General features: G+C 35.1%; 1 protein-coding gene across 5 annotated transcripts in view; it reads right to left on the reverse strand.

The window, feature by feature from the left end:
* LRRC69 (leucine rich repeat containing 69) overlaps nucleotides 1-27,324 on the reverse strand; it is a 129,712-nt gene that overhangs the window by 71,172 nt on the left and 31,216 nt on the right. For all 5 annotated transcript variants that reach the window (XM_074386881.1, XM_074386880.1, XM_074386884.1 and 2 more), the window contains exons 6-7: nucleotides 25,578-25,773; nucleotides 22,474-22,545 (exon numbers count right to left, since the gene is read on the reverse strand). In XM_074386881.1, coding sequence (XP_074242982.1) covers nucleotides 22,474-22,545; nucleotides 25,578-25,773 — 268 coding nt within the window. The remainder of the gene's footprint in view (nucleotides 1-22,473; nucleotides 22,546-25,577; nucleotides 25,774-27,324) is intronic.

Genomic DNA, 27,324 nt, shown 5'->3' on the forward strand with positions numbered 1-27,324 from the left:
AGGGAATTCAAACATAGAAGTAATAGAGTCGTTCAGAGAATAATGGGATCAGGGAACAACAGATGAGAATTACTGTACTCTCTCAGGATCAAGCAGCTCTGTGGACTCAACCACCTACTCTGCCCCATAGCCATATTATTCCTCCTATCCCTCACGCCCTTCCCCTACATCCTACACAACTATAGCCTGGTTAGGAGATGTGTTTGAAACATAGAGAGTTTAAATGGAGCCCTGAGTAGCTGGCAACACAAGAGAAGAATCAGAATACATTATACTTGCTTCCACACACTCACTGACCAAAGCAATCTCCTGTCAGACATTTTTCCTCTCTATAAAGTGAACTGAAAATACAGCCATCAGTTTTTCAGGGACTCTCATGTGCCCAGAATTAAAAAATAAGCTGAAAATTTAAAAATGAAATGATCTGAGAATTAAGAGTGTCAACATCATTCAAGATAATAGAAGAAAACCATTCAAGGTAATAATAGATGGAAGAGTTTATACCAGAGGAAACAGAGCTGATAAAACAGGAATATAATATAATTACTACAATTAATATCTTCAAAGAAATACATAAAGTATTGCGTACATAAAAAAAGAAAAAGAAGAGATAAATAATAACCAATTAGAAAACTTGGAAATGTTGACTTACAGAAGCTTTCTGAAGCATAATTTGACAAATCAGTAGAAGTTTGCATAATTTTTGACATAGCAATTATACTTCTAAAAATACTTCCTAAGGGAATAAATAATGGTATGTATAGAGTAGCCACACTGAAATTTATGGAGGCATTTTTATTGTAGTAAGAAGTCTGAAAAATCCTGCTTGTCAAAAAATAAGGAATTGTTTAATTATATACATACATCAAGGCTAAATAGCCAGTAGAAATAGCAATGTAGGAAAATACTCTAAACCATGAGAAGATGTCTATAATAAAAAATGTAAAAGATATATTATAAAACATGTATAAATAATACATTAATATGTATGAATAATACTAACAATAGTAACACATTAACATGTCTGAATATTCCATTTTTGAAAAAAAAACCTCCACGTGCATATTTATACATGCACTTATACTCACATACATGTTATTTAAATGGAAAAATAGTAAAGAAATAAGCCAATATGTTGTCCACACCTCGGTCAGACCATCGGTAATTTGGTTTTTATTTTTTGTTTATCTATGTTTTCCAAATAATCTACAGTGAGAAGACATTTTTAAAATTTTTTCCAGGCATCATTAAATGTACATCACCTTTATTCTGATTACCAATCCGTAACTTTCTAAAGACACATTTTTGAGAATAAGAACACTAGGCGATAGACTCCTCCTATACTTGCTCAAAAGACTGAAAATACAGCTTCCCAACGTGGAAACAATTTTCCCAGGGCTAAAAATATTTCAAGGGTTTCAAATAAGCTATATCAACATCTGTGCTGATTCTAAGATTTTCTCAGAAGTTTGAAAACTCTCCCACATATCTGGCCCATGAGGTAAAAAAGTAAGAAATACTTTTTCAAGTTCAATGCTGGTTCAGCTAATGCATTTTAATAGGAGAGCAAGAAAGGGTGCTATCATCCCCAAGGATGTAAAAAGTGGTTTATGGGGAGGAAAAAATCTTAGATATTATAATGGTTTATGACCCTCCAAAGCTCAATCCAATTCTGACACTCTCTCTCTCTCTCTCTCTCTCTCTCTCTCTCTCTCTCTCTATATATATATATATATATATATATATATATATATATATGGATGGATGGAATATAGAGTTATTCCATATATATATGGAATAACTCTAATATTAAAATATCATGGGGGTGTAGAAGGAGGTTATTAGTCTAAAAAGTGTCCGGGTAAAGAGAAACAATAATGAAAAAATGGTTGAGAAACATGGTTCAGCTATAGAACAAAAAACTCAAATTCTTTTTTTCATACATTCTGTTTTTGTTACATTGCTTAGTGCCTCAGAATTGACCATACATGCATACGTACATGTACACATGTTCCTTTGCATCAGGAAACTCTTCCTAATTTGCTTCTATATTGAAATTTCTATACCAAAAAGGATATTATTTTCTAAATTTAACTTTTATTTTAGATTCAAGGGTACATGTGCAGGTTTGTTATATAGGTAAATTGCATTTCATGGGGGTTGGTGTACAGATGATTTCATCACCCAGGTAATAAGCATAGTACTTGATCGTAAGTTTTTAAATCCTCTCCCTCCTACCACTTTCTACCCTCAAATAGGCCCGTGTGTGTTCCCTACTTTGTGTCCATGTGTATTTGATGTTTAGAACCTACTTCTAAGTAAGAAGATGCAGTATTTAGTTTTCTGTTCCCGGGTTAGTCAGCTTAGGATGATGGCCTCCAACTCTAAAAATTATAACATTTTTAAGTCCTGTATTTTTTTCCAAGCATTTTGCTGCTTCCTGTTTTTGAAATATAAGTGTCTGAGTTGTTGATGAATTGTAAACTGATAGCTATTAATGTTAGCACCAAGATTTTAAACTCAAGAGTTTGTTTTTTGTATTTGACTCTGGAATCATTCACATTATTATGATTCCTATTATAAAGCACAGATTAGGATTCAAAAGATGTAATGATTATTACTTGAGTTCATTGTGATATTAAGAGCAACATTTTTTGAGCAATGCTTCTTAAATTCTGCCAAGTGTTTTATATGACTTACTTAATATTTATTATTCTTTCTATAATGTATTTTTATGGCTTGGCTTGCTATATTAATGGCAAAAAACAAAAAAGCAAAAAACCAGACAACACATAGAATGTCACTTATCTCATGTAACAAGTGCCACAAGTTGAGCAGGCCAGAAGAACGAAGGCCATGCAATGCTGCTGCCAGAGGTCCATCCTGCTTAGCAAGTAGGTTGTTGTCTTTGTGCCTGCACTTTACAGTCTCAAATGGCTTCTAAATCTCAATCGAATTCAGGCAACATCAAAAAGAAAAGACCAAGTGGCAAGAGGTAAACTCTGTCCAATTTTACTGAAAAAACAAAAGCTTTCCTGGAAACATCACCCAAAAGATTTCCATTTATTTTTCTCTAGCCAGAACTGTGACACATAACCACTCCCACTGGAAGCAGTTCAGGAGAGGAGGGCTGGAGATGGGGACATCACTAGCTAGCCAAGAGCACCTGCCACATTTGTTCTTGTATATCATTCATGTATTGTTGGTCACATTTTGGTCCCTCAGACAGCCTTTTCTGAAAATCCTAATTAGAGTAGCAGAGCCTTCATTTATACTGATTCATTCTTGCAATGTCATAAGCACTGAGGACAGAGAAGTGTCCCAAACAGACATAATCCTGGGCTTATAAAGTCCTATGCATTTTCTCCATAACACTACCCTGAATTTGTTTACCTGTGTATTATCAGTCTTCCCTACTAGAATATAAGCTCCAAGTGGGCAGGGAGTTTATATTCTTCACCTATGTATCCAGAATCCCTACAAAAGTTCTTGGCATATGAAAGACACTCAGAAAATATATATTGAATAAATATATTAATAAATAAGGAAATTGAGACTTGGGCAATTTAAGGATTTCCACACAAAGTCATAGTTAATAAGCGGTAAAGCCAATATTTTAAGAATCTCTGACACCAAAAAAGGAAGATTGTGTCTTAAAATTTTCTACCATATCCTCCCTGTCTCAGTCAGTGGTGCTAAGGCTACTGTCACTGGTGTGCTGACTGGTACCAGCAAAGAGGAGCCAGTTCTGAGCATCAATGTCCAACATGGCATTTAGTGACATTATATTGGTAGCTTGAAACAGGCCATAGTGGGAGTATTTACACTATGGGAATTAGCAGATGCTACAAATGAGGGTTCTACTCTGCCACCCCAGAGAGTTGGTTGGGTTAAACATTTACTAGCAAAACACTGCATGTTTCCCATCTCACTTCCTTGTACATGTTAATGCTGAAAGCATTCCATGAGCTTTCCAGGTTCTTCCCTTGATATGATTTGGCTGTGTCCCCACATAAATCCCATCTTGAATTGTACCTCCCACAATTCCCATGTGTTGTTGAAGGGACCCAGTGGAAGGTTATTGAATCATGGGGTCAGGTCTTTCCCAGGCTGTTCTCATGATAGTGAATAAGTCTCACGAGATCTGATGGTTTTATAAAAAGGAGTTCACTACACAAGTTTTTCCTTCCCTGCAGCCATGTAAAATGTGACTTGCTCCTCCTTGCCTTCCACCATGATTGTGAGGCCTCCCCAGCCATATAGAACTGAATCAATTAAACCTCTCTCTCTCCTTTATATCCAGTCTCAGGTATGTCTTTATTAACAATGTGAGAACAGACTACTACAGCCCTCCCTAAAAGCAGACCTTATTTTGCTGCTCTTGTAGTACTACTGAGTTTTCAGGATGATGCCCTCCTCTTGCTTTATTTACTTTCCAAATCTCTAAATCTTTGAACAATATCACAGCCCAACAGGGGGAGGGGCAAAACTGTAACTAAAAACTGTGACTGTCCGGGCACGGTGGCTCAAGCCTGTAATCCCAGCACTTTGGGAGACTGAGGCGGGTGGATCACGAGGTCGAGAGATCGAGACCATCCTGATCAACATGGTGAAACCCCGTCTGTACTTAAAAAAAAAAAAAAAAAAAAAATTAGCTGGGCATGGTGGCACGTGCCTGTATACAATCCCAGCTACTCAGGAGGCTGAGGTTGCAGTGAGCTGAGACCACGCCATTGCACTCCAGACTGGATAACAAGAGCGAAACTCTGTCTCAAAAAAAAAAACAAAAAACAAAAAACAAAAACAACAACAACAACAAAAAAAACTGTAGCTATCCAGCAAGCAAAGTCAGCAACACCAGAGTGTAGGTGGGGAAAAAGAACAGAATCTACAACCAGCTCTGCATCTGAAAATGACCAGGGGCAGAACCTTTATTGAATAACAGCGATTGGTTGGTAGTCCTGAGCTTCCTCTGTAGAGGCATTAATCTTGTTCTTTTTATATGAGGAAAGCTAGCACTAGACTGATTATATTTGCCATTTCCCAGGGCACATTCAGTGGAACTTACTTTCTAAAATAGTAAATAATTGAATATCAATCATATGTGTATCCCATAAAATAATTTCTTAAAGTGCCCTCTTCTATGCTAATATTTAACAGAAGCTATATATTTGCTTTATTTTGTTTTCTTCTTGCTTTACAGAGTATATCTTTGATCAAGAAACATAAATTATAATTCCTCTTCCTGCCATAAAGTTTTTCAAAATTGCTAATATTAAGATTTTCAAGTATTTGTAGGTTTTTTTTCCAGTTTACTTTCCACCCCCCTCCTCCCCTTTGTTCTCTCATTGTTCATGTCAGATTGCCCAAGAGGACTCCCACATACGTAGGGTAGCCTAAAGAAAACAAATGGGTGAGAAAGCAATAATACTACTTTCTAGCACAATTTGCCTAAGGTCCTAACATTATGGTGGCAGTCCTACACCACTGTTATACTATGTTTGAAATGGAGGAACATACTGGTGCTTTGATGGTGACAGGGGAAGATAGGAATTAGAACTAATGTAATATACAAAGTACTTGCTATGTTTCTGGTGATTTATATTTGTTAGCTCAGTCAATCCTCGTGGTAGATAGTATCATTTGTATTATTATCCCATTTTTAGATAAAGGAATTAAAGTTCAAGGCTTTTACAAAATTTTCCCGAAGTCACACAGCTAGAAAGTTGCAAAACTGGAATTCATATGCAGGCCATGAAAATTCAGGTGTGTTCTACTACATAACGCTGCCCTAACTAAGTCAGCACTCTGGCTGCCCTTCATTCTATTATGACCTAAAAAAGAGGTTACTACCAAAATCTTGCTCAGTAGATCTCCCTGGGAAAGCTAATTTGTAAACAAATCTACCAAGAAAAACATGCCTTCTTCTACAGCCAACTCAGGGATCTCTTGCAATGGCTTTTATCTGCAAGAATCATAAAACATTAACCATGAGTGTCAGAGTGAGAATTGAAACCCAAGTTTTCCTGATTCCAGACTCTGCCTGATGTTTTCACCCATCATACTTCTTCCATTAATGAAAAAAATTAAAATATATCTATTACACAAAAATGGAAAACCCATTAACTGCATGTCTTTATTAGAGTTGTGCATCTAATTTGAAGCAGTTATAATTCTCATGACAGAGATGCACATGAAAAAAAGTCTCAGATCTGCATATGCACCAAACTACCTGAGAAACCTTGCCACTGAATGATTTTAATATATTAGCACTAACTCCCTTCTTTCAAGCATAAGAAAGGGAAAGTAAGCAAAATTTTGCATTCTAAAACAAGAAACTAAAATAAGAAAAACCTCCTGGTCTCCCCACAGTGACACAATCAGCTTTTCTCAGCATCCTCTAGTGTGTCCCCTTTTGTGATTCTGTTGCATAACATCCACTGCACAGCTAAGCTGCCTGTCTTCTACTAACCCAGTGTCTTCTGTTGGAATTATTTCCTTGACTTACAGCTCTGCTTTTTCTTTCTTGTATCCTCCTATAAAACCACACCTGCAATTTCTTTGACATTCCCATTTTATCCTAGATTACAGGAATGCCAGCAAAGACTCTAAGCTATGGTGTCTGAGAATATTCTTTCTTCCTCTCAAAAATTAGGCAAAAATTTCCTTTTGTGGGGGAACTGCAAATGCTGCCAATTGTTCCTCCTAATTACCAGGCACAGAATGTCCATTAACCAACTTCCCAACTTCTTTCTACAAATGAACCTTCGTAGGAGTCTCGACTTATATTTTCTAAAGTGAGCCTACAGGAGTTAGGGAGGCATGTAGCAGCAGGGAAGGAATTCACAGATCAGTACTTTCTCTGGCTAGTTCAACTCGCTAAGTCTTCCTCAACAATATTGATACAGTCAAGAACAATACATGATAATCAGGCATAACATATTTATATAAATAAATCACTGCTAGTAATTAAGACTATTTTTGTTTGTTTGGTTTTTGTGTTTTGTTTTGTTCTGTTTTTTGAGATGGAATCTTGCTGTGTCGCCCAGGCCAGAGTACAGTGGCACGATCTCAACTCACTGCAACCTCTGCCTTCAGGCGATTCTCCTGCCTCAATCTCCTGAGCAGCTGGGATTACAGGCATGCACCACCATGCCTGGCTAATTTTTGTATTATTAGCAGAGACCAGGTTTCACTATGTTGGTCAGGCTGGTCTCGAACTCCTGACTTCATGATCCGCCTGCTTCAACCTACCTAATTTCTGGGATTACAGGCGTAAGCCACCGTGCCTGGCCAGTATTTTTGGCTTTGAAGCAATTTAGGCTTGAATTTCAGCTCTGAAATGGAAAAAAATACCTTAATATTTTCTGAAAGCCTCAGTTTTCTCATCTGAGGAAATGAAAATGGTAATGATTCCTAGCTCATAAAGCTATAATGCAAATTAAATAAAAGGATACTTTTTAAAGTGTTTAGCATAAAACCAAGCTTTGTTTGTTTTTATATAGCAACTTTACATATCGTTTATTGGCATGTTACCGTTTCCAGCAAGCATCTGTTACCTAGATAGATGAAACCATATGTAACCATCCTGAGTATATCCTAGACTGAAGAGAAGCCCTCCTACAATGGACTTTGGCCATCTTTGATGGTTCTGACCTTAATCATCAGACTTCTAATCCATGGAATTTCCTTGCCAGCTTCTCCTAAAGGAAAGCTGCCCTGGCTCTAACAAAAGAATGAACTATTTTCTGAGCCTAGTTTCCAGACACCTCTGGGTAGTTGTCTTCTTTGACACAGAAGTTAGTTTTTACCCTCACTATGTTCTAGAACCTTCTATCTTTACAGCCTGTACTCCTTGTACCTATCTCACAATACTCTTCTCCACAATCCCAATTTACAATGTGATTTTCTGTATATGGACATTTGAAGAAAAAAGCAAGTAATAGCTAACATTTATAAAGTTGTAGACAGTTTTCCATAAATTTATTTCATTCTAACTCATAAAAAGCCTAAGAATAATGAAAAAATTGACTGCCCTGCCTTATACTCTCACTGTTGACAACAAATCAAATACACTAAACTACCCTGAAATCTTATATAGCAAGCTCTGGAAGTCTCTTGAGATACCTTCTCAGTCAAGAGTTGGGTTTTTGTTTTTGATTTGGCATGTATTTTAATATATATTCTATTATCCTCTAAGGATTTTATGTAATTTATAATAGAAGATATGAAAATTGTGGCCTATAAAATTAGAACTCAAAATACAGAAAAATAATGATTCTAAAACTATAATCTTATTTTTTTCTAACTTGGCAGCCATGGCAATTAAGAATTTTTAGGAGTTTATATAATTTTAACTGTCTGATAAAATTTCAAAGGAAATATAACTATAATAGAATGTAATGTAACTATTAAAGAGATTTACCTTAAAGTGTCTTAGAAGAAAGAACACAAAGTCTTCTGAAAAATAAGTGGAACAGGAAAGCAATAAACAAGCAGTCAAATAAAGTGGAAGTTGAGAGAGGTAGTAGGATCAAGATAGAAACAAGTTCTGACATCCAGGTCAGAGATTTTTGAGAACCTCTCAAAGTTTGTGACTTGTGAACATTAGATGAAATGTAGGGAAATCAGACAATGGCCATGATAGGCCATTCAGTCATTCAGTCATTCAGTCACTGAACAAATATGTACTGTCTGCCTATTATTTGCCAAGCATTGCTCTAAGGCAATAAAAATATAGAAATGAATAAACAGGCAAAGATGCTGTTTTCATGGAAATCTGCATTGTATTGAGGATAAAAAAAATGGGGGGTGGGTACATATAAACAGTAAGTAAACAAATATAAACATGTATTTATTAAAGTAGTAAGTGCCATAAGGAAAATTTTAAAATTTGATGTCATAGAGTAGTGGCTATTTTGACTGAGTGGTGAGGAAAAGCTTTCCTGAGGAGCTAATATCTAAGCTGAGATATATATGATACAAAAGAGCTAACCATGGGAAGATAAGAGAGAATCAACTACACTTAACATAATCTAGGAAATAAAAGTCAAGTTTAATATTTTCAGGAGATAAATAAAAAATGTAAAAGGTAACATAGTAGATCTGAAAAAGAAACAACAAGAAATTGTACCAATAGATAAAACTGAAATACGTAATTTAATGGCTAGGTTTGATAACATGTAGACAAAGCTAAAAACATTGTTAAATTTGTAAAATATATAAGGAGAACATATCTAGAATAAAGCACAGTAAGACAAAGGAATGGAAAACAGAGGTGAGGAGATAAGATGCAAAAAGATAAGTAAGCACTCACCTATCAATAACAACGTTGAATATAAACAGTTTAAATTTCCCCAATTAAAAGACTTAAACAGGCTGAACGAATAAAAACATAAGACCCAACTACATTCTGCCTACAAGAACTCACTCAACTGCATCGACACATAGACTGAAAGTAAAGGGATGGAAAAAGATATTCTGTATCACTTTTGGAAATCAAAAGTGAGCAGGAGTAACTATACTTATATTAGAAGAAATAGACTTCAAGTCAAAAAATATAAAATAGAACAAAGAAAGTTATTGTATAATGATAAAGTGATCAATTCAGCAAGAGGATATAACATTTGTCAATGTATATGCACCCAACACTGGAACAGCCAGATATGTAAGACAAATATCAGTAGAACTAAAGGGAGACATAGACTCCAGTACAATAATAGTTGGGGACTCAACACTCCATTCTCAGCATTCAACAGATTATCTAGACAGAAAATCAATGGAGAAACATCAGACTTAAACTGCACTACAAAATCAAATGGACCTAACAGATATTTGTAGAACATTTCATCCAACAGCTGCAGAATACACACTCTTCTCCTGAGCACATGGAACATTCTCTAGGATAAACCATATGTTCGGACATAAAACAAGTCTCAACAAATGTTAAAATATCAAAATCATAAGTTTCTTTCAGACCACAATGGAATAAAACTATAAATCAATAACAAGAGGAACTTTGGAAACTGTACAAATATATGGAAGTGAAACAATGTGCTCCTGAGTTACCAATGGGTGTATAAATATGAATAAAATTTTAAAATGTCTTAAAACAAATGAAAACAGAAACACTGCATACCAAAATCTATTAAATACAGTAAAAGCATTATTTAGACGTTTATTGCAATAAACACCTACAACAAAAATCAGAAAGAGTTTAAATAAACAATCTAACAGTATACCTCAAGGATCTAGAAAAGCAAGAACAAATTAAACCCAAAATTAGTAGAAAGAAATAAAAGTAGAGCAGAATAAACAAAATAGAGAATAAAAAGCAAATTTAAAAAGTTGTTTGAAAAGATAAATGAAATCAACAAGGCAATAGACTAAAAAAAGAAGATTTAAATACATAAACTTAGAAATGAAAAAGGAAACACATTGAAACTGATATCACAGAAATGCAAAGGATTGTTAGAGATTATTATTAACAACTATATACCAAAAAACTTGGAAAACCTAGAGAAAACAGGTAAGTTTCTGCACATATATAATCTAACGAGATTGAACCAAGAAGAAATAGAAAACCTAAACAGATCAATAATGAGTAATGAGATTGAATCAGTAATGAATCTCCCAAAATAAGCAAACAAAAAAAGCCCAGGACTGGATGGCTTCACTGCTAAATTCTATTAAACTTTTAATAAACTAACACCCACTTTTCTCAAACCATTCCAAAAAATTGAAGAGGAGGAAATTCTTCCTGACTCATTTTTCAAGGCTAGCATTTCCTTTACACCAAAACCACACAAGGACACAACAACAAGAAAAACTACAGATGAACATAGATGCAAAAACCTTAACAAAATACTAGCAAGTGAATCGAACAGTATATCAAAATGATTATACACCATGATCAAGTGGATTTATGCTATGGATATAAGGATGGTTCAACAGGTACTGATAAGTAAATATACGATACATTGTATCAACAGAATGAAGAATATAAATCATAGAATCATCTCAATAGATGCAGAAAAAATAATAAAATCCTACACTCATCATGATAAAAAATTCTCAACAAATTAGATATTAAATGACTATGCCTCAACACAGTAAAGGCCATATATGATAAACCCTCTGTGAAATCATAGTGAGTGAGGAAGAGGTTTCAGCAGGGAAAATAATATCACTTTTTGAAATCTGAGGTAAGACAGATTTCAAAATCTCTCTTGGTTTTTGAAGACAGATTTTGAAATCTGAAGAAAGACAAGTATGCCTATATTTTTACTACTCTTATTCAACATAGTATAATACTTGTATTAGTCCATTCTCACACTGCTATAAAGAACTGTCTGAGGCTGGGTAATATATGAAGAAAAGAGGTTTAATTGACTCATAGTTCCACAAGCTGTACATGAGGCATGGCTGGGGAGTCCTCAGGAAACTTACTATCACGGCAAAAGATGAAAGGGAAACAAGGTATTGTCTTCACATGGCCAGCAGGAGAGAGAGTGAAGGGGGAAGTGCTCTGCACTTTTAAACAACCAACCAGATCTCATGAAAACTCACTATCACAAGAACAGTATGGGGGAAATCTGTACACGTAATCCAGTCACCTCCCACCACATCCCTTCTCCAACAATGGAGATTACAATTCAACATGAAATTTAGGTGGGGACACAGAGCCAAACCATATCAGTACTGGAGTTCCTAAGAGAGTAATTAAGCAAGACAAAGAAATAGTAAGCAATGAAATTAAAAATACAGGAAGTCAAATTGGCCCTATTTGCAGATAACATGATCTTATATTTAAAAAAAAAATGAAAGATTCTACCAAAAAACCTGTTTGAACTAATTAACAAATTCAATAAAATTTCAGGATACAAAATCAACTAAGCAAAAATCAGTAGTAATTCTATATACCAGTAACAAAAAAAAAAAAAAAAATCCCCAAGAAAAAATTCATCCCTTTTACAGTAGCTACAAAAGTTTTTGTGAAGCTAAAAATATATTTACCCAAAAGGTGAAACATTTCCACAATGAAACTTACAAAATACTGATAAAACAAATTAAAGAGAACACACACAAAAAAATGGAAAGACATCTCATGTTCATGAATTGGAAGAATTCATATTGTTAAAGTGATAATATTACACAAAGCAATCTACAGATTCAACGCAATCCCTATCAAAATACCAATGACATTCTTCACAGAAACAGAGAAAACAATTCTAAAATTCATATGGAACCACAGAAGACCCCAAAGAGCCAAAGCAATTCTGAGCAAAAGGAACAAATCTAGAGTCATCGAACTACCTGACTTCAAAATATACTACAAAGCTATAGTAAACAAAACAGCACAGAACTGGTTTTAAAAAGACACTTAGACCAATGGAACAGAATAGAGAACCCAGAAATACATCCACATATTTACAGTCAACTGATTTTTGACAACAGTGCCAAGAACATACACTGAAAGAACAGCCTCTTCAATAAATGGTGCTGGGAAAATTGAATATCCATACACAGAAGATTGAAACAAAACTCATAAATAAAAAACAACTGAAGATGAATTAAAGACTTAGATGTAAGACCTGAAACTATAAAATTACTACAAGAAAACATAAGGGAAACACTTCTGGAATTGGTATGGGCAAAGATTTTATGGATAAGACTCAAAATCAAAATAGAATAATTTTTAAAAACAGAATTAAAAAAGACTCAAAACTAAAGACAACAAAAACAAAAACAGACAAGATTATATCACACTTAAAAGTTCCCTATTTAATAAACGGTGCTAGGAAAACTGGCTAGCCATATGCAAAAAACTGAAACTGGACCCCTTCCTTACACCTTATACAAAAATTAACTCAAGATGGATTAAAGACTTAAATGTAAACCCTCAGGCCATAAAAACCCTAGAAGAAAACCTAGGCAATATTATGCAGAAAATGGGCATGAACAAAGATTTTATGATGAAATTACCAAAAGTAATAGCATTAAAAGCAAAAATTGACAAATAGGATCTAATTAAACTGAGTTTCTGCATAGCAAAAGAAACTATCACCAGAGTGAACAAGCAACCTACAGAACAGGAGAACATTTTTGCAAACTACCCATCTGACAAAGGGCTAATATACAGAATTTACAGGGAACTTAAACAAATTTACAAGAAAAAAAAATCAAAAAGTGGGCAAAGGACACAAATGGACACTTCTCAAAAGAACACATTTGTGCAGCCAAGAAACATATGAAAAAACAGCTCAGCATCACTGATCATTAGAGAAATGCAAATCGAAACCATGAGATACAATTTCATACAAGTCAGAATGGCAATTATTAAAAAGTCAAGAAACAACAGATGCTGGCGAGGCTGCAGAGAAATAGGGCTTTTACACTGATTGTAGGAATGTAAATTAGTTCAACTACTGTAGCAGACAGTGTGGTGATTCTTCAGGGATTTAGAACCTTAAATACTATTTGACCCAGCAATCCAGTTACTGGGTATAACACCCAAAGAGATATAAATCATTCTGTTATAAAGACACATGCACACATATGTTTATTGGAGCACTATTCCCAATAGCAAAGACTTGGAACCTACCCAAATGCCCATAAATAGTAGACTGGATTAAAAAAATGTAGCACATATACACCATGGAATACTAGGCAGCCAAAAAAGGGAATGAGATCATGATCTTTGCAGGGACCTAGATGAAGCTGAAAGCCATCATCCTCAGCAAACTAACACAAGAACAGAAAACCAAACACCATATGTTCTCACTCGTAAGTGGGAGCTTAACAATGAGAACACATGGACACAGGGAAGGGAACAACACACACTGGGGCCTATTAGGAAGGTGGCGCAGGGGAGAGCATCAGAACAAATAGCTAACACATGTGGAGATTAATACCTAAGTGATGGCTTGATAGATGCAGCAAACCACCATGGCACAGGTTTACCTATGTAACAAACCTGCACATTCTGCACATGTACCCCGGAACCTAAAATAAAAGAAAATTTTTGAAAAAAGAATAGTAAAATGGTATAAAATTTCATAAGATTTTTAAAAATGAGTCATAAAAAGTATCCAATTATTTCAAAAGAAGGCAAGAAAAAAAAAAGAAAAAGAAAAGGAGTACCGTACAAGTAAAACAAATTACATATACCCAGCAGGCTGGGCAAAGTGGCACATGCCTGTAGTCCCAAGTACTCAGGAGGCTGAAGTGGGAAGATAGCTTGAGCTCAGGAGTTCAAGACTAGCCTGGGCAAAATAGCAAGACCTCATCTCAAACAAAGAGAAAGAAAGAATAGTCAGATGGATTTTTTTAAATGAAGTATTATATGGTATTTATAAATGATACATCTAAAATATAAGCATATGGAAAGGTTAAAAGTAGGCAGTGAAAACACATATATCATGTAAATATGAATCAAAATATATAATATATATTTATATATAATATAGCTATATTCATATCAGAAAACAATTCAACTTTAAATCCAAAAGCATTATTAGCAATAATTTGCAATATATGAGCATGGGGCCCAGGTATCAACATTTTAACAAGCACGTTGCTGATTCTTATACACTCTAAAATCTATTTGATAAGAATATATTTTATTGGGATTAAGGCCTGGAGAACATAAAGAAATAGTCAGTCCCTTACAAGGTTTCTCAATCTCAACATGGACATTTTGGGCCAGGTAATACTTTCTTATAGGGGACTGTCCTATGCATTACAGAACATTTAGCAGGATCTCTGGCCTCTACTAACTAAATGCCAGTAGTACCACTCCTCAGTTTTCACAACAAAAAATAGCTCCAGACATTTCCAAATATCCCGGGGACATAACGGGAGGGCTAAATCTTCCCTAGTTGAAAACCACTGCCTTAGAACAACTTGTTTATTAATTGTCACAAATTGGTTTTGATTTCTCAGAAGAGCAAAGCAATCTTGTTTGTTATATAAAATCCATATCCACCCACCCATCCATCTATCTGTCTACCATCCTTTCTGTAACTATTTATTGGGTGCCTACTATGTGCCAAGCACTGTTATAAGTTTAGAATACATCAGTGAAAGAGAACAAAGTCCCCCACCTCCATAGAGGTTACTTGGAGAGGGAAGGGAGAGAGAGAAATAATCTAAATGAAAATCAATGTTTAAACAGTCTGTGCAAGAGCCACATTTGATTTCAATCAGTCTCTCTTTATAATATTGCTAATTATTTAAGTTTACTTTCTGAAAAATACTAGCCCTGATTTTGAAATCATTTGAACTCCACTTTTACTACAAGACCAGAAACCACAAAAGATTCAGCTCTCTGACTTTATGATCCTGTCCTTCCTACCTCTTAACAAGAGAGGTGAATGCTGCTGAAATTTGAGGATCTCCATTTTGAAGGTAAGCAAGGCATCCCTTTTATCTCCTGAATCACTTTCATTAGGTACTTGGTTAGAAGAATAAAATTTTCAAGAGTAGCTAGTGATAGTGGTTGGTGAAATGGTGTTTACCAACCACTATACCACTTACACTTTATAGGCATTCAGGACCAGCCTATCTTTAATTCTAATAAAATCACGTATAGAAAGAAAGTCAGAACTCAAATTATGTAATTTAAACAGAGATAGTTGTATCCCCTAACTTAATTGGGCCTTCAATTTTTAAAACAGAGTTTGAACAAAATCACCATTGCATCAAAGATAATATTTTATAATTTTTTTCTCTCTGCTTTTTCATTTCCAAAAGTCTACCCCATGAAATTTTAGAATTAGAATGGCAAAAGAAGCAATAACATATAATTCAATACCCTCCTCTTAGCCCACCCCCATATAAGAAACAGCAGAAAACATGATCTCATTCTCATAAAAGTAGTGTCAGGGAAAGCATTTAGTCAAGTTTTGGAACTCATGAATTCTATATTAGCTAAGCTTACATCACTTACATAAAACCACAGAACCCACAAGAGGTTTCCAATAGAAAAGCATTGGCTTGTGTCCCATTTTTTAAAAGGTCAGTGAATGTTATTTTAAATGTATGTCTCCTAATAAACTGAGCCACTGAAGGCAGCACTGACAACCAAAGAAAATTATACTATTTTCAAATCAAGGTCAAATTTTAGAGAGGCATTTAATGAGCTTCAAGAATAGGGCATACTTTTCCTTAATCTTAAACAGAGAGAGAAAATAAACTATTCACATGGGAACAAAAATAAAGTGGATCTCTAATGTTGCTAATTGAAAGAGGCAGAACAACAAAGGGGCTGAGGCAGCCAACTGGAATTTCTCATGCTATTTGAGCAAAGTGGATACTTCCAAGCAAATCACTAGACTGCGGAGATATTCAGGCATGTTTTGGACCACAGCTTTATGGACATTTTCCTGTGTATCACTTTTAAACTTGTAGGCTGTTTTCTAACCATTTTGCAAAAGAGTTTCAAAAGTTTTGACAGAAGGCAAACATCACAATTTTACTTTCCCAAGCAGTTTCTTTCCCACAATTGTATTGCACTTTCTAGACCACTCAGGGACATTTTTGATCAAAGACATGTTTAAATTTGAAATAGATATTCTCCAAGTGTTCAATCAATCTCACAGAAATATTTTTGTTAATGCAAAACTAAATGGTGTCCCTAGGAATGCTTGTCTGCATGTGCACATATTTGTGTGTTACTGCTCATATATGGAAATCATTCTATCGAAGGTAGGTGAGTTCATTTGGAAATGATGAGAATCATTCAAAAATAAAATGGCTTTCTTCACTTGACTTTGTATTAATCACGAATGTATACATATTATATTATATATATACAGACAAACAGATATACATATATATATATCATATATATATATATATATATATATATATATATATGATACTGGGAATATTTGAATTAGACAAGTATCAAACAGAGAGTGACAGCAAACCAGGGTATGTACCATGCTAGACATCAGGCAAGTTTCTGGACCCAAGGACATTATAGCAAGATAAGCTTACACTGGTGTGGATCAAAATCATTCAGCATTGGCTATGAAAAGAGAAATTCTTTTAAATTAAAAATATCCAAGGAAAGAAGAGACATCAGGATAAGTAATAGGCAACAAGTTAAGTGAAGTGTCTAAGATACAGGGAATTCAGTAATGAGACGTCCTGTTTCCAGAGGAATCTGGTCTGGTCTGTCAAACAGAAACCAAATGAACTACGAGGGAGAGGGAAAGGATAAGACATAAATAAATGGGAAACCAAAGGCAAAGACCCAGGGAAAAGAGACCCCTTCAGGGAGATAGTTTATTGGTTCTGTTTTATCACCCAAAGAAGGTAAGCCTAAGGAATATAAAGGAATCTGCAGGAGAAAATAACCTGGAACAAGGCAAAGACAACCTGGGGAATAGGAAGAAGTGTGTGTGTGTACTGCTGAAACCAGCCACTCTTGTACACCCTTGGGTAAAGATCAGTTGGTTACCTTAACAGTTGCAAGTTACAATCATTCAGGTAATCCCATGGCTTTGAAAGCCTTCAGAGATAACCCTAAGTTTGGGGTGATTGAAGGGGAGGTATCTCAGACCAAACCTTAAAATGACAAGAAAACAACATTCAATATCTATCATGTGCCAAACACTAATAATAATTCATATACATTATCTCATTTAATAATTCACTCATTCTATCATTACTAACCACCAACTGTTGTGTGAGACATTTTCCTAGCAATGTGATGATACAAGACCTGTCCAATGTCACACAATGGGTACACTGCTAAGCTAGGCAAATTTAATTTTTGTTTCGGAACAGTGGATTCAAATCTTCTCCTCACTATTGAAATGATTTGTGTTTCTGGGAAAGTTGCTTCCATTTATTTTCCTCCTGTGTTTCTCATACTGTAAAAGAGGAAACTGCTTCCACTACTCTCAAATTTGATTTATGATAACTCTAAAGAATTCTTAAAGGGGCATTGATGAAATGGAATAGGTGCTATAACTATGATTTCCCATAAATAGTCCAAGCATAATTTTTCTCATGACAACATCACTGCATGAGGCTTTCCCTCTTTATATTTTTTTTTCTTACAAAAACAGTGTGTGCCTACAAACCTTAGGGATATACAAATACTTAAGATTCTTAACTTTGACACAGAATGTGTTTACGAAAGCTACAGATTCACATGAATGTTAATATCATGACTTTGAAACTGAAAGAAAGCAGCAACTGTGGAAAATGTAGCATTGGGTATAATTTACATCTTTTAAAGCACATTTCTTAAGCGTCTACTCTTAAGAAAGCACTTTCTCATAAGCTGTCACATTTATCTGTATCCTTATAAATGTTTTAGCTACACTTGAGTTTCACTTCCAAACTATAACTACCCGATGCAAAGGGGGAACTTTATAAAGACAAAATTCAGAAATGAAAGTAACATGGTAAAGATTTGGCCTTCCCCAAATTTCTCCAAAATAAAATTTAGTGTAAAATTCACATGCTAAAAAAAAATCTCTCCAATTTTTAGATTGGCTAATAAATAAATGTTCAAGAAGTTTTGTTAACTGCATATATACCCTGAGTACATCCACAGTGTGGCCAAAATGAAGTAAGGCTAACCGAATTAAACAACACATAAAACTCAGCCCCCAGCCATATAGGCATTCCTTGTGTTCACATACCAAAGTCCTAGTTTCTACGTGAAATATTTTTCAGAGTATACGAGAATTGCCCAGAGAATGTTCCTTCAGTATCATTTTAGTCAAGGACACAGTGAAATTCTCAGAACCCAGACTCCCAGGGAATTTAAAGAAAGGCCTTATTTGTGTAGCATAACAGGGACTGTCCCAACCTGAGACAAAGAATGGATTCCTCAGAGGCAGTGGGAGTCCTTAGAGTGTAGCCAAAAGTCTTGAGTGCAAGGTCAAGCTCTGCTACTGTTCCATCCTTCAGGGAAATGGTATTCCAAGTGTGGTTCCCAGACTTACAGCCCCAGCATTACCTAAGAACATAATAGAAATGCAAACCTGTGGGATCCCCAACCTACTGACTCAGAACCCTAGAGGGAGGGCCTAGCCTTCTGGGTTTTAAAAAGCCATCCAGGGGATTTAGATGCACACTCAAATTTGAGGGTCACTGCTGCAGACAAACTGCTTCTCTGGAGCCTCAATATCTTCAGCTCCAAACGGGAATAATGATAACAAATCTGTCTTCTTCAAGGGATTATTCAGTATCAGATAGATTTGGTAACTTGCAAACTTCTAGGTAATGGCAAAGTTTTGATCCAGAAAGATAACACTGAACACTATTCGTGAATTTGAAAAGTAGTCATAATACTACAGGTCCTCAGATAGATTGCTAATGGAGCATTCTAACCAAAAGCTTACTGAAATGTGAAGTTTTCTGTTTGGTCTGCAATGTTTTATATATGATATTTTGCTACAAACTTCACATCAAAGACAAACCTCACGATGCCCCCTGGTGATGATCATTAAAACTTTTTCTCACTTTTGTCAGGTCATCTTTCTCTTCAAATGATTGCAGTTTGAAAAATAACTGGGATCCTGAGAGAAAGAGGAGCCAGAGAAAGAAGATCTGTGATAAAAAGATTTTTTAAAAACTGTTTCAAAGGAACTATAAAATTTCGGTAATTTGCTTTTTTTTTTTCTGTTGAAAAGACTGAATCACAACTACTTAAGAGACCGTTTTCTGCCCTAAAGAAAGAGATTAGTAATCCTTTCTTCCCAGAAATCCCATGATGATAGTCTACCTCTTTAGCAGCAAATAATAAGAAGTTTTTTCTTGATCCATTGTCAAAAGTTATGAAGGCAATAGGTCACTTTCTCCTTAGTATTTTGAACTCAACAATGAAATTACCACCTACCTGACTTGCTTCTTTGTTTAAGCTAATTAACGCCAGTTTCTTTGATTTTTATAATTTTAAATTTCTGTCAGTCATTAAAAATCATGTATTTATCTTGTTCTTACGATATCTCCAGGGTCCACTTCAATGTTTAGAGATTTCTTCAAACACAAATTCCAAAGTTTCTAGACAGCAACATCCACTAGAAAGTGACCTATTGCCTTCATAACTTTTGACAATGGATCAAGAAAAAACTTCCCCAGATTAGTAGAAAGCTTGGCGACGGAGAAGGTACTCAGTGTTTATGAAATTGGAATGTCATACAAACCTCATCAATGATATTTATATCAATTGCCCTAGCAGACACTAAATAGAGTAAAAAACTCAATGTTCTATCAAAGTATAATGGGTTAAATAGTGTCCTCCAAGAGTCATATCCACTCTGACACTTGGAGTATGAATTTATTTGGAAACAGAGTCTTTGCAGATGTAATTAGTTAAAATGAGGTCATACTGGATTACAGTGGTCCACAATCCAAGGATTGGTATCATTCTAAGAAGAGAAAACAAAGACATGCTCCTTTAAGCCCCAGTTTATGATACTTTGCTATAGCAACCCCAGGAAACTAATATAACAAGCATTACTATTTCCTGCACTAACTGAACAACCAGCAGTGTTACCATAGATTGTCCACTGTCCACTAAAGGCCCTACTTCAGAAACATTATTCTCTTAAAGAGAGATACAAATAAAAGACATTTTATTTCAGATCATCCTTGTTCTCAAAAGCTTGATCATTCAAAATCCAATTCTAATTCCGGTAATAAATAAAAATGTTAGAAAAAGTGAACATACTATAAAGAAAGGCAGAAGAACATCCAATGATTAAAAATCATATAATTGAAGAATATTCATTTAAGGAAAGTGTTTATAGAAAAATCCTGGTAAAAATATAGTTTCAAATGTTCAAAAGCCATGTGAATTTCAAAAAATAAAAATAAAAATAAACTACTAATTTGTAAAAAAGAGTATTCTTTCTCTGGAAGCTTACCATCCAAGGGCAAGAAAGACTTGAAATCAATTACTTCATTATGTTGCCCAAGCACATCATCGAAATACCATAGAAAAAGTGGCACAAGAAGGTACCATAGAAGTAGCAGTGGCACCAGTGGTATCATAGAAAATGTGGCACTAAAAGGCTGTTTTGGAAGTCAAAGAGGCATCACAGGACATAGGGAGTTAAATTAAGACCCAGAGGATAAGTAAAATCATGTCATATTTTCAAGGTCAATATTAGCAATATCCAGTTTGTACTAAACATTCAAATCTATACATTTTTTGAAACACTGTGGTGATTCCTTAAAAAATTAAACATAGAATTACCATATGACTCAACAATTTTATCTGAGTATGTTCCCAGAGGAACTGAAAGTAAAGAACAAATGTTTGTATACCCATGCTCATAGCAGCAATGGTCAAAATGAGAAAACAGCCCAAAGTCTCATAGGTGGGCAGATACCTGTGGATAGACAAAATGTGATATATACATGTAACTGAATACTATTTAGCCTTTGAAAGGAAGGAAACTCTTACACATGCTATAAGATGGATGAATGTTAATGATATTTTACTAAGTGAAATAAGTCAGTGATAAAAGACAAATATCTGGTTCCACTTACACTACGCTAAGTACCTAGAGTGGTCAAATTCAGACACATATAGTAGGTTGCCATGGAGGGGGGAAATATCTTATTTCAAAGTATTTACAGAAATTTCTAAAATAGGTGTACAAAGGGAATGGGGAGCTAGAGTTGAATCGATAGAGAGTTTCAGTGGGAGAATGTACATTTTATGTTGTGTATATTTTGCCACAATTTAAAAACTGTATATGTTTTTCTAAAACATAGACTTTATACTCATTTTTTTTATTTGAATTACCTTCAGTATAAAATATTGCTCTAGGAGGTAAAAAAAAGACTGAAACCTCAACTTAGAGTACTGATCAGTCAGGAAAAATAATTAATGGGTCAACAATTATTTATTGAATACTTTCTGGATACATAGACTTCTAATTATTACCTTGAATGTTCAAGCACGTTCACTTGTATATAAAAATGCAATAGAAAAAGTGACATTTCTTTCTCAAAAGTTGGGAGTTGCCAAGACAAACTCTTGCTCAGCATTTGAAATAAAATGATGTCAAAGTTCATTTTCAAATGAGAACAAAGTGCATTTTTCATTGTTTATGGCTTAAAAACAACTAACAAAAGTGTCACCTTTGGATTAATTACAAGGGATAAAAATTTATGCTCTGAAAAGCAGTATTTTCAAAAAGTTAGAGGTTACCAAAAGCAGTATGTAATAACCAAAAAATTTAATCATAGCTGATATATTAAAATATTTATTATAGAAATCAGAGTTCACTTAGTTCAAACAAGTTCAGCAGGCACAGAACAAAGAAACAGGAGAGAACAGGTTTTGAAATTCTAAAGCAAAGCAAATCTTTGAGTCATTTGTATAATTTAAGGTTCCAATTACTACAGGTTTTACCATCTGCCCATATTTTTTTCTATTCCCAATAGCATAAACAAAATTATTTTTCAATTGTAATAGAAGTTGATTCTACTTACTCCTGATGGAAATATCTGAATAATATTTCCTGCTATGTCTAGGATCCTGAGTTTTTTAAGATTACAAAGTTCCTGTGTCAGAAAACAGAAGGGAGAGATACTTTTTAAAATCTAATATTAAAATCATAAAGAAAATCCTAATTTCTTTTTAAAACTCAAACATGATAAAGGTGGCTATCTTTTCCCGTTACCTGACCAATTATTCAGTACATCTTCCGGGGCAGATCCCCATATTCTGGACTGCGAGACATCTTTGAATTCTTCATTTCCTCTGACCACTCCAGGGCAACAATAACGTGGCCACTGTGAGTTATGCTACTTCTAGATTCAAATCTCAACTCTGGCAGGTACTACAACTATGGGCAAATTTTTAAATTTCTTTGTACTTCAGTTTCTTCATTTGTAAAATGAAAATGCTAATAGAAGCCCTTATATCATATGGTTGTTGAATGGATTAAATGAGTTACGAACCTGAAAGTGCTTACTAAAGGTCTACTGTGCAGTGAGCACTCAATAGAAATTACCAATTATTAAAATAGAAAGAGACTTTGAGCAACAGAAAAGAGATGTAATCCTGGAATATTGTCTCTATTGAAAATTCCACCAGGATTTACTAAACAACTACCTTTTGCTTAGCCCTATGCTAACACGACCCTTTCCTTACAAAATAAATAAAATCTGTTACTGTCTTTATCTACATGCCCAATGTAACTGTTCATTACCATAGTAACCACACAGCTGTTATGATGCATCTGGGTTCTGGTATTTCTACTAGCAAGCAAAGGATAAGTAGTATTTGTCTTAAGTAGAAACAAAAAAAAATTTTTTTAATTAAAAACTAGAGGTACGACTTGTTAAACAGTCCCAACCACTTATAGTGATATTTCTAAAATGTCACTCATATATTGATGATCAAACTTCTCCCTAGGGAGATAATACGCCTCTTCAGTCATGCCAATACTCTTCCTCCTCAGTTTTATCACATGTTATCACAGGTTTCATTCTCTGGAAGCATATGCTGAGATGGAACTTGAGGTGCTAAATATTTATTAAGGATCACCCCTGTAAAAGGCAGGGTCAGGAAGCAGGACTGAGAAGATGGGGAAGTTGAGGTAGAATTCAGAAACAATAGAATCTTGTGTAGGTGGGTGGGGAGCTCCAGAGGGCTACTGCCCATCCAAATTATTCTCCATCAGGCAGAAACGGCCAAGCCTTTATATCCCTCCCTTGTTTGGTCACAGGATCCAGAATGCTTTAGGAAGAGCATGTGACTTTGGGCAAGAAAAGAGGCTCTCTGCAGCTAAGGCAGACTCTGAAAGAGCTAACAGCTGGAGGCTGTCTAAAATCCCCATTCCCTACAGCTAGGCAGCAAGTGCTTGAAGGGAGCCACATGCACGCAGTCGTCTTCCTAAGTCCTACATAGTCTTCCATTTCCATGATACTCTCCTTTGTATTATAAGAGCTACAGAGATTTTCAGACTCCAATGTGTTCCTTCGGTATCGCGTGTTATGATATAAGGGCTTCTCACCCTACTTGAAAACACTTGCTTGTATTACTTCCATTTCCGCCAACTCTTTCGTTTACATTTGTTTTTGCTGCCATGACTGCCACTATCATTGCTGTTGATACCTGTTGCTGTCTTTTTATAATCTTTGCATGTGTATACCCCTCACAAATATTAAATGAAGATTTAAAAATTTACAAATACTCAATGACAAAGTTGTGCTATGCGAATGAAAAGTGTTATGAAGGGTTAGGGAAATGGTGATACATGGACAATTTGGCATTAGGAGGTCAGAAAAGGCTTCCTGGAAAAAGTGAAGTTTAAGCTGAGATTCTTAGTTCTTTAGAACAAATAATGTTCCATTAAGAGCAAACAGTTGTTTGGGATAGAACTATAAGAAGTCTAGTGTGATGGTTAATTTTAGGTGTCAACTTGACTGGATTAACTAATACCTAGAATGTCGGTAACCCTTTGTTTTGGGTGTGTCTGTGAGGGTGTTTCTAGAGGAGATGGGTATGTGAGTCAGTAGAAGAAGTGGGAAAGATTTGTCTTCAGTGTTGTTGCGTACCATCCTATCAGTTAGTGACCTGGATAGAAAAAAAAAAAAAATGTGATTTCCTCTCTCGCCTGGAGCTGGGACACTTCTGCCCTTGGACCTCAGAACTGCAGGCTCTCCAGCCTTTAGACTTTAAGATTTACACCAGTACCACCACCACAACCTCCCTGTTCTCAGGCCTTTGACCTCCAACTAAGACTTACACCGTTGGCTTCCCTGGTTCTGAGGCTTTTAGAGTTGGGCTCAGCCACATTATCAGCACTCCAGGGTCTTCAGCTTGCAGATAGCCTACTATAATACTTCTCAGTCTCCAAAATTATGTGTGCCAATTCCCCTAATAAATCCCATGTTATCTATCTATCTATCTATCTATCTAAATATATTATTAGTTCACTAGTTGTGGCCTTCCACAAAGGGACACAGCCCACCCACAGCACCCTGTCAGAGAAGGTACCATGGGAATATCATCAACTACTTACATCCTCCTACCCTGTCACTTCCTGCCAGTGCGTCTCATCTGCCATATCCAAGAGGAAACCAGAGGACAAAGGGGTTCACTGATGCCCACACAGGTCAATCTCCCAAGCAGAAGGCAGGATGGACAGTGAATATGAAGGAAAAAGTGAAGAGAGCCAGTACATACTCCAAAGCCAAAAAGAACTTGTATTTTGTTCTGTATACCTGGTTACCAGATGTAATGCTCAATTAAACTGAAATATCAAACAATAAATAGGTTTTTTAGTGTATTCCACGTAATATTAGCAACATATTTACAGTAAAAAATTTAATCATTGCTCATCTGGAATTCAATTTTAAGTGAGCATTCTATATTAGTATTTATTAAATCTGGCAGCCCTAGCTAGGTGGGATAATTCAAATTACAGCCTTCCTTTACCATAGGGATTTGGGAAATGACTACATTTAATCTGAGGAAAAGCAAGTGATGGCTTATACTCAGATACCAAAATCTAATCTATAACCACCTCCCATCATGTTGAGTTCTTCTCCAACAACACAATAGTGTGGTTCCATGTTTTGCTCACCTTTGGCAAAACTCCAATGTTGTTTCTGGCTAGCAAAAGTTTCTGAAGCTTCTTCAAGAACTTAATCTCTTCAGGTATGCATATTAGCTGATTGTAGTTAAGTTGAAGTTCAGAAAGATTCTCAAGAAAACAAAGTTCTCTAGGAATGCTGGCTAGTTGGTTATAATTTATACTCATATAAGTAAGACTTTTTAATCTAAAAAAAAAAACCAAAGTATATAAATGAAACTCACAAGAATAACAGAGTCTACTGTATAGGCCCAAATTATCAGAAGCCATGTGTGAATTTGTTTTTTGTAGCTCACCTGAGCTTACTTCACTCAAGCGTTTACAACTATCGTGAATCATATGTATAAAAAGTTTTTGCTGAAATTTAGTTTTTAAAGATCTTTTATAATCAGATGGCTTATGTTAAAAGTATGTTAGGTAATCAAAAGTTAGATTTAAGAAAAAGAAAATTCTATTTCCTTTCTTTATACATATCCATTGACCATATACAAGAGAAAGCTAGAGGACAAGGAGGACACTGACATACCTGTGTATATACACACGGATACAGATCAATACATGTACAGGCATAAGCACACATAGATATAAATATACCCAGGACCACATATATATGAGTACTGCTCGATTGCTTTGGAGGTTCAAAGATGAATCAGACACAAATTCTGCCCTTTTGGATAGCATGGTTTAGAAGAAAATATTAAATAGAGCCATAAACTGAGAACAGAAAATGCCACTGGCTAAGAGAAAAAGATTAAGGAAATTTGAGTCTGTAATTGCAGATATGGTACCAGAAGTATATTGCAAGCCTTTCTAAAGAATTGACATTTTGAATTTGGCCCTGAATAAAAGAACTTATAAAATAGGACAATAAGAGGGAATAGTAAGCTAAGAAAAATATAAGGAAGCCGAAGGGAATTAACATTACTAAGCACAACTACATGCGGGTGCATTAAATTTAATTGTCAGCATAACTCTGAGGTTGGAATTACTACTCTTATTTTTAAAATGAGGAATATAAAGCATCAGAGGTTGTAAATAAATTGTCCAAGTTACCTTTCTAGTAGGTAACAGTATCAAAATTCTAATGCAGGTGTGTCCCTTTGCAAAGCTAAGATGTAATGATCTCAAGGCTTAAATGTATTAAGATTGAAGTAATGTCAGAATGAGGGAACTAAATTTTTAGGTTAGTTTAAAATGGGACACTGGAGGTTAGAATGTGATCAGTGCTAGCAAAGGGAATTGTGAGGACTCTACAGATTTCTCTGTACATAGTATAAGCCATTTGAATACATGGGACTGAAAGGAAGAACAACAAAAAAAATGGTCAGAGAGAAGAAAGAGGATGTCAGTAGAGGGATTCTTGAGAAATATAAACACCTGACTATTAAAAATTAAAGGCACCCAGCAAAGTTATAAACATAGAAGTAGAAAAAGAACCAGATTAGCAAGGAATCTCTGAAGGTATGAGAGAAGAAAATTTCAAAATTAAAGAGATGGTCAAAAGTTTAAATGTTAAAGAGAGATAATCCAAACTAACAAACAAAATTGGTAGAACTAAAAGCAGGGTCACAAACTACAATAGATTTTTGAAATAATCTATTGTATCTATTGTATTTCCATATTGTAGCCACAAACAACTGGAAAATAAATGTTTAAGAATTTTGTTTATACTAATGTATAGAAAACCCTTCATGAAGTAGTTATGAGTACATATAACAAAAGACATGAGGTACCTCTA

The sequence above is a fragment of the Saimiri boliviensis genome, chromosome 15 (assembly GCF_048565385.1).
Source record: "Saimiri boliviensis isolate mSaiBol1 chromosome 15, mSaiBol1.pri, whole genome shotgun sequence".
Classification (NCBI taxonomy): domain Eukaryota; kingdom Metazoa; phylum Chordata; class Mammalia; order Primates; family Cebidae; genus Saimiri; species Saimiri boliviensis.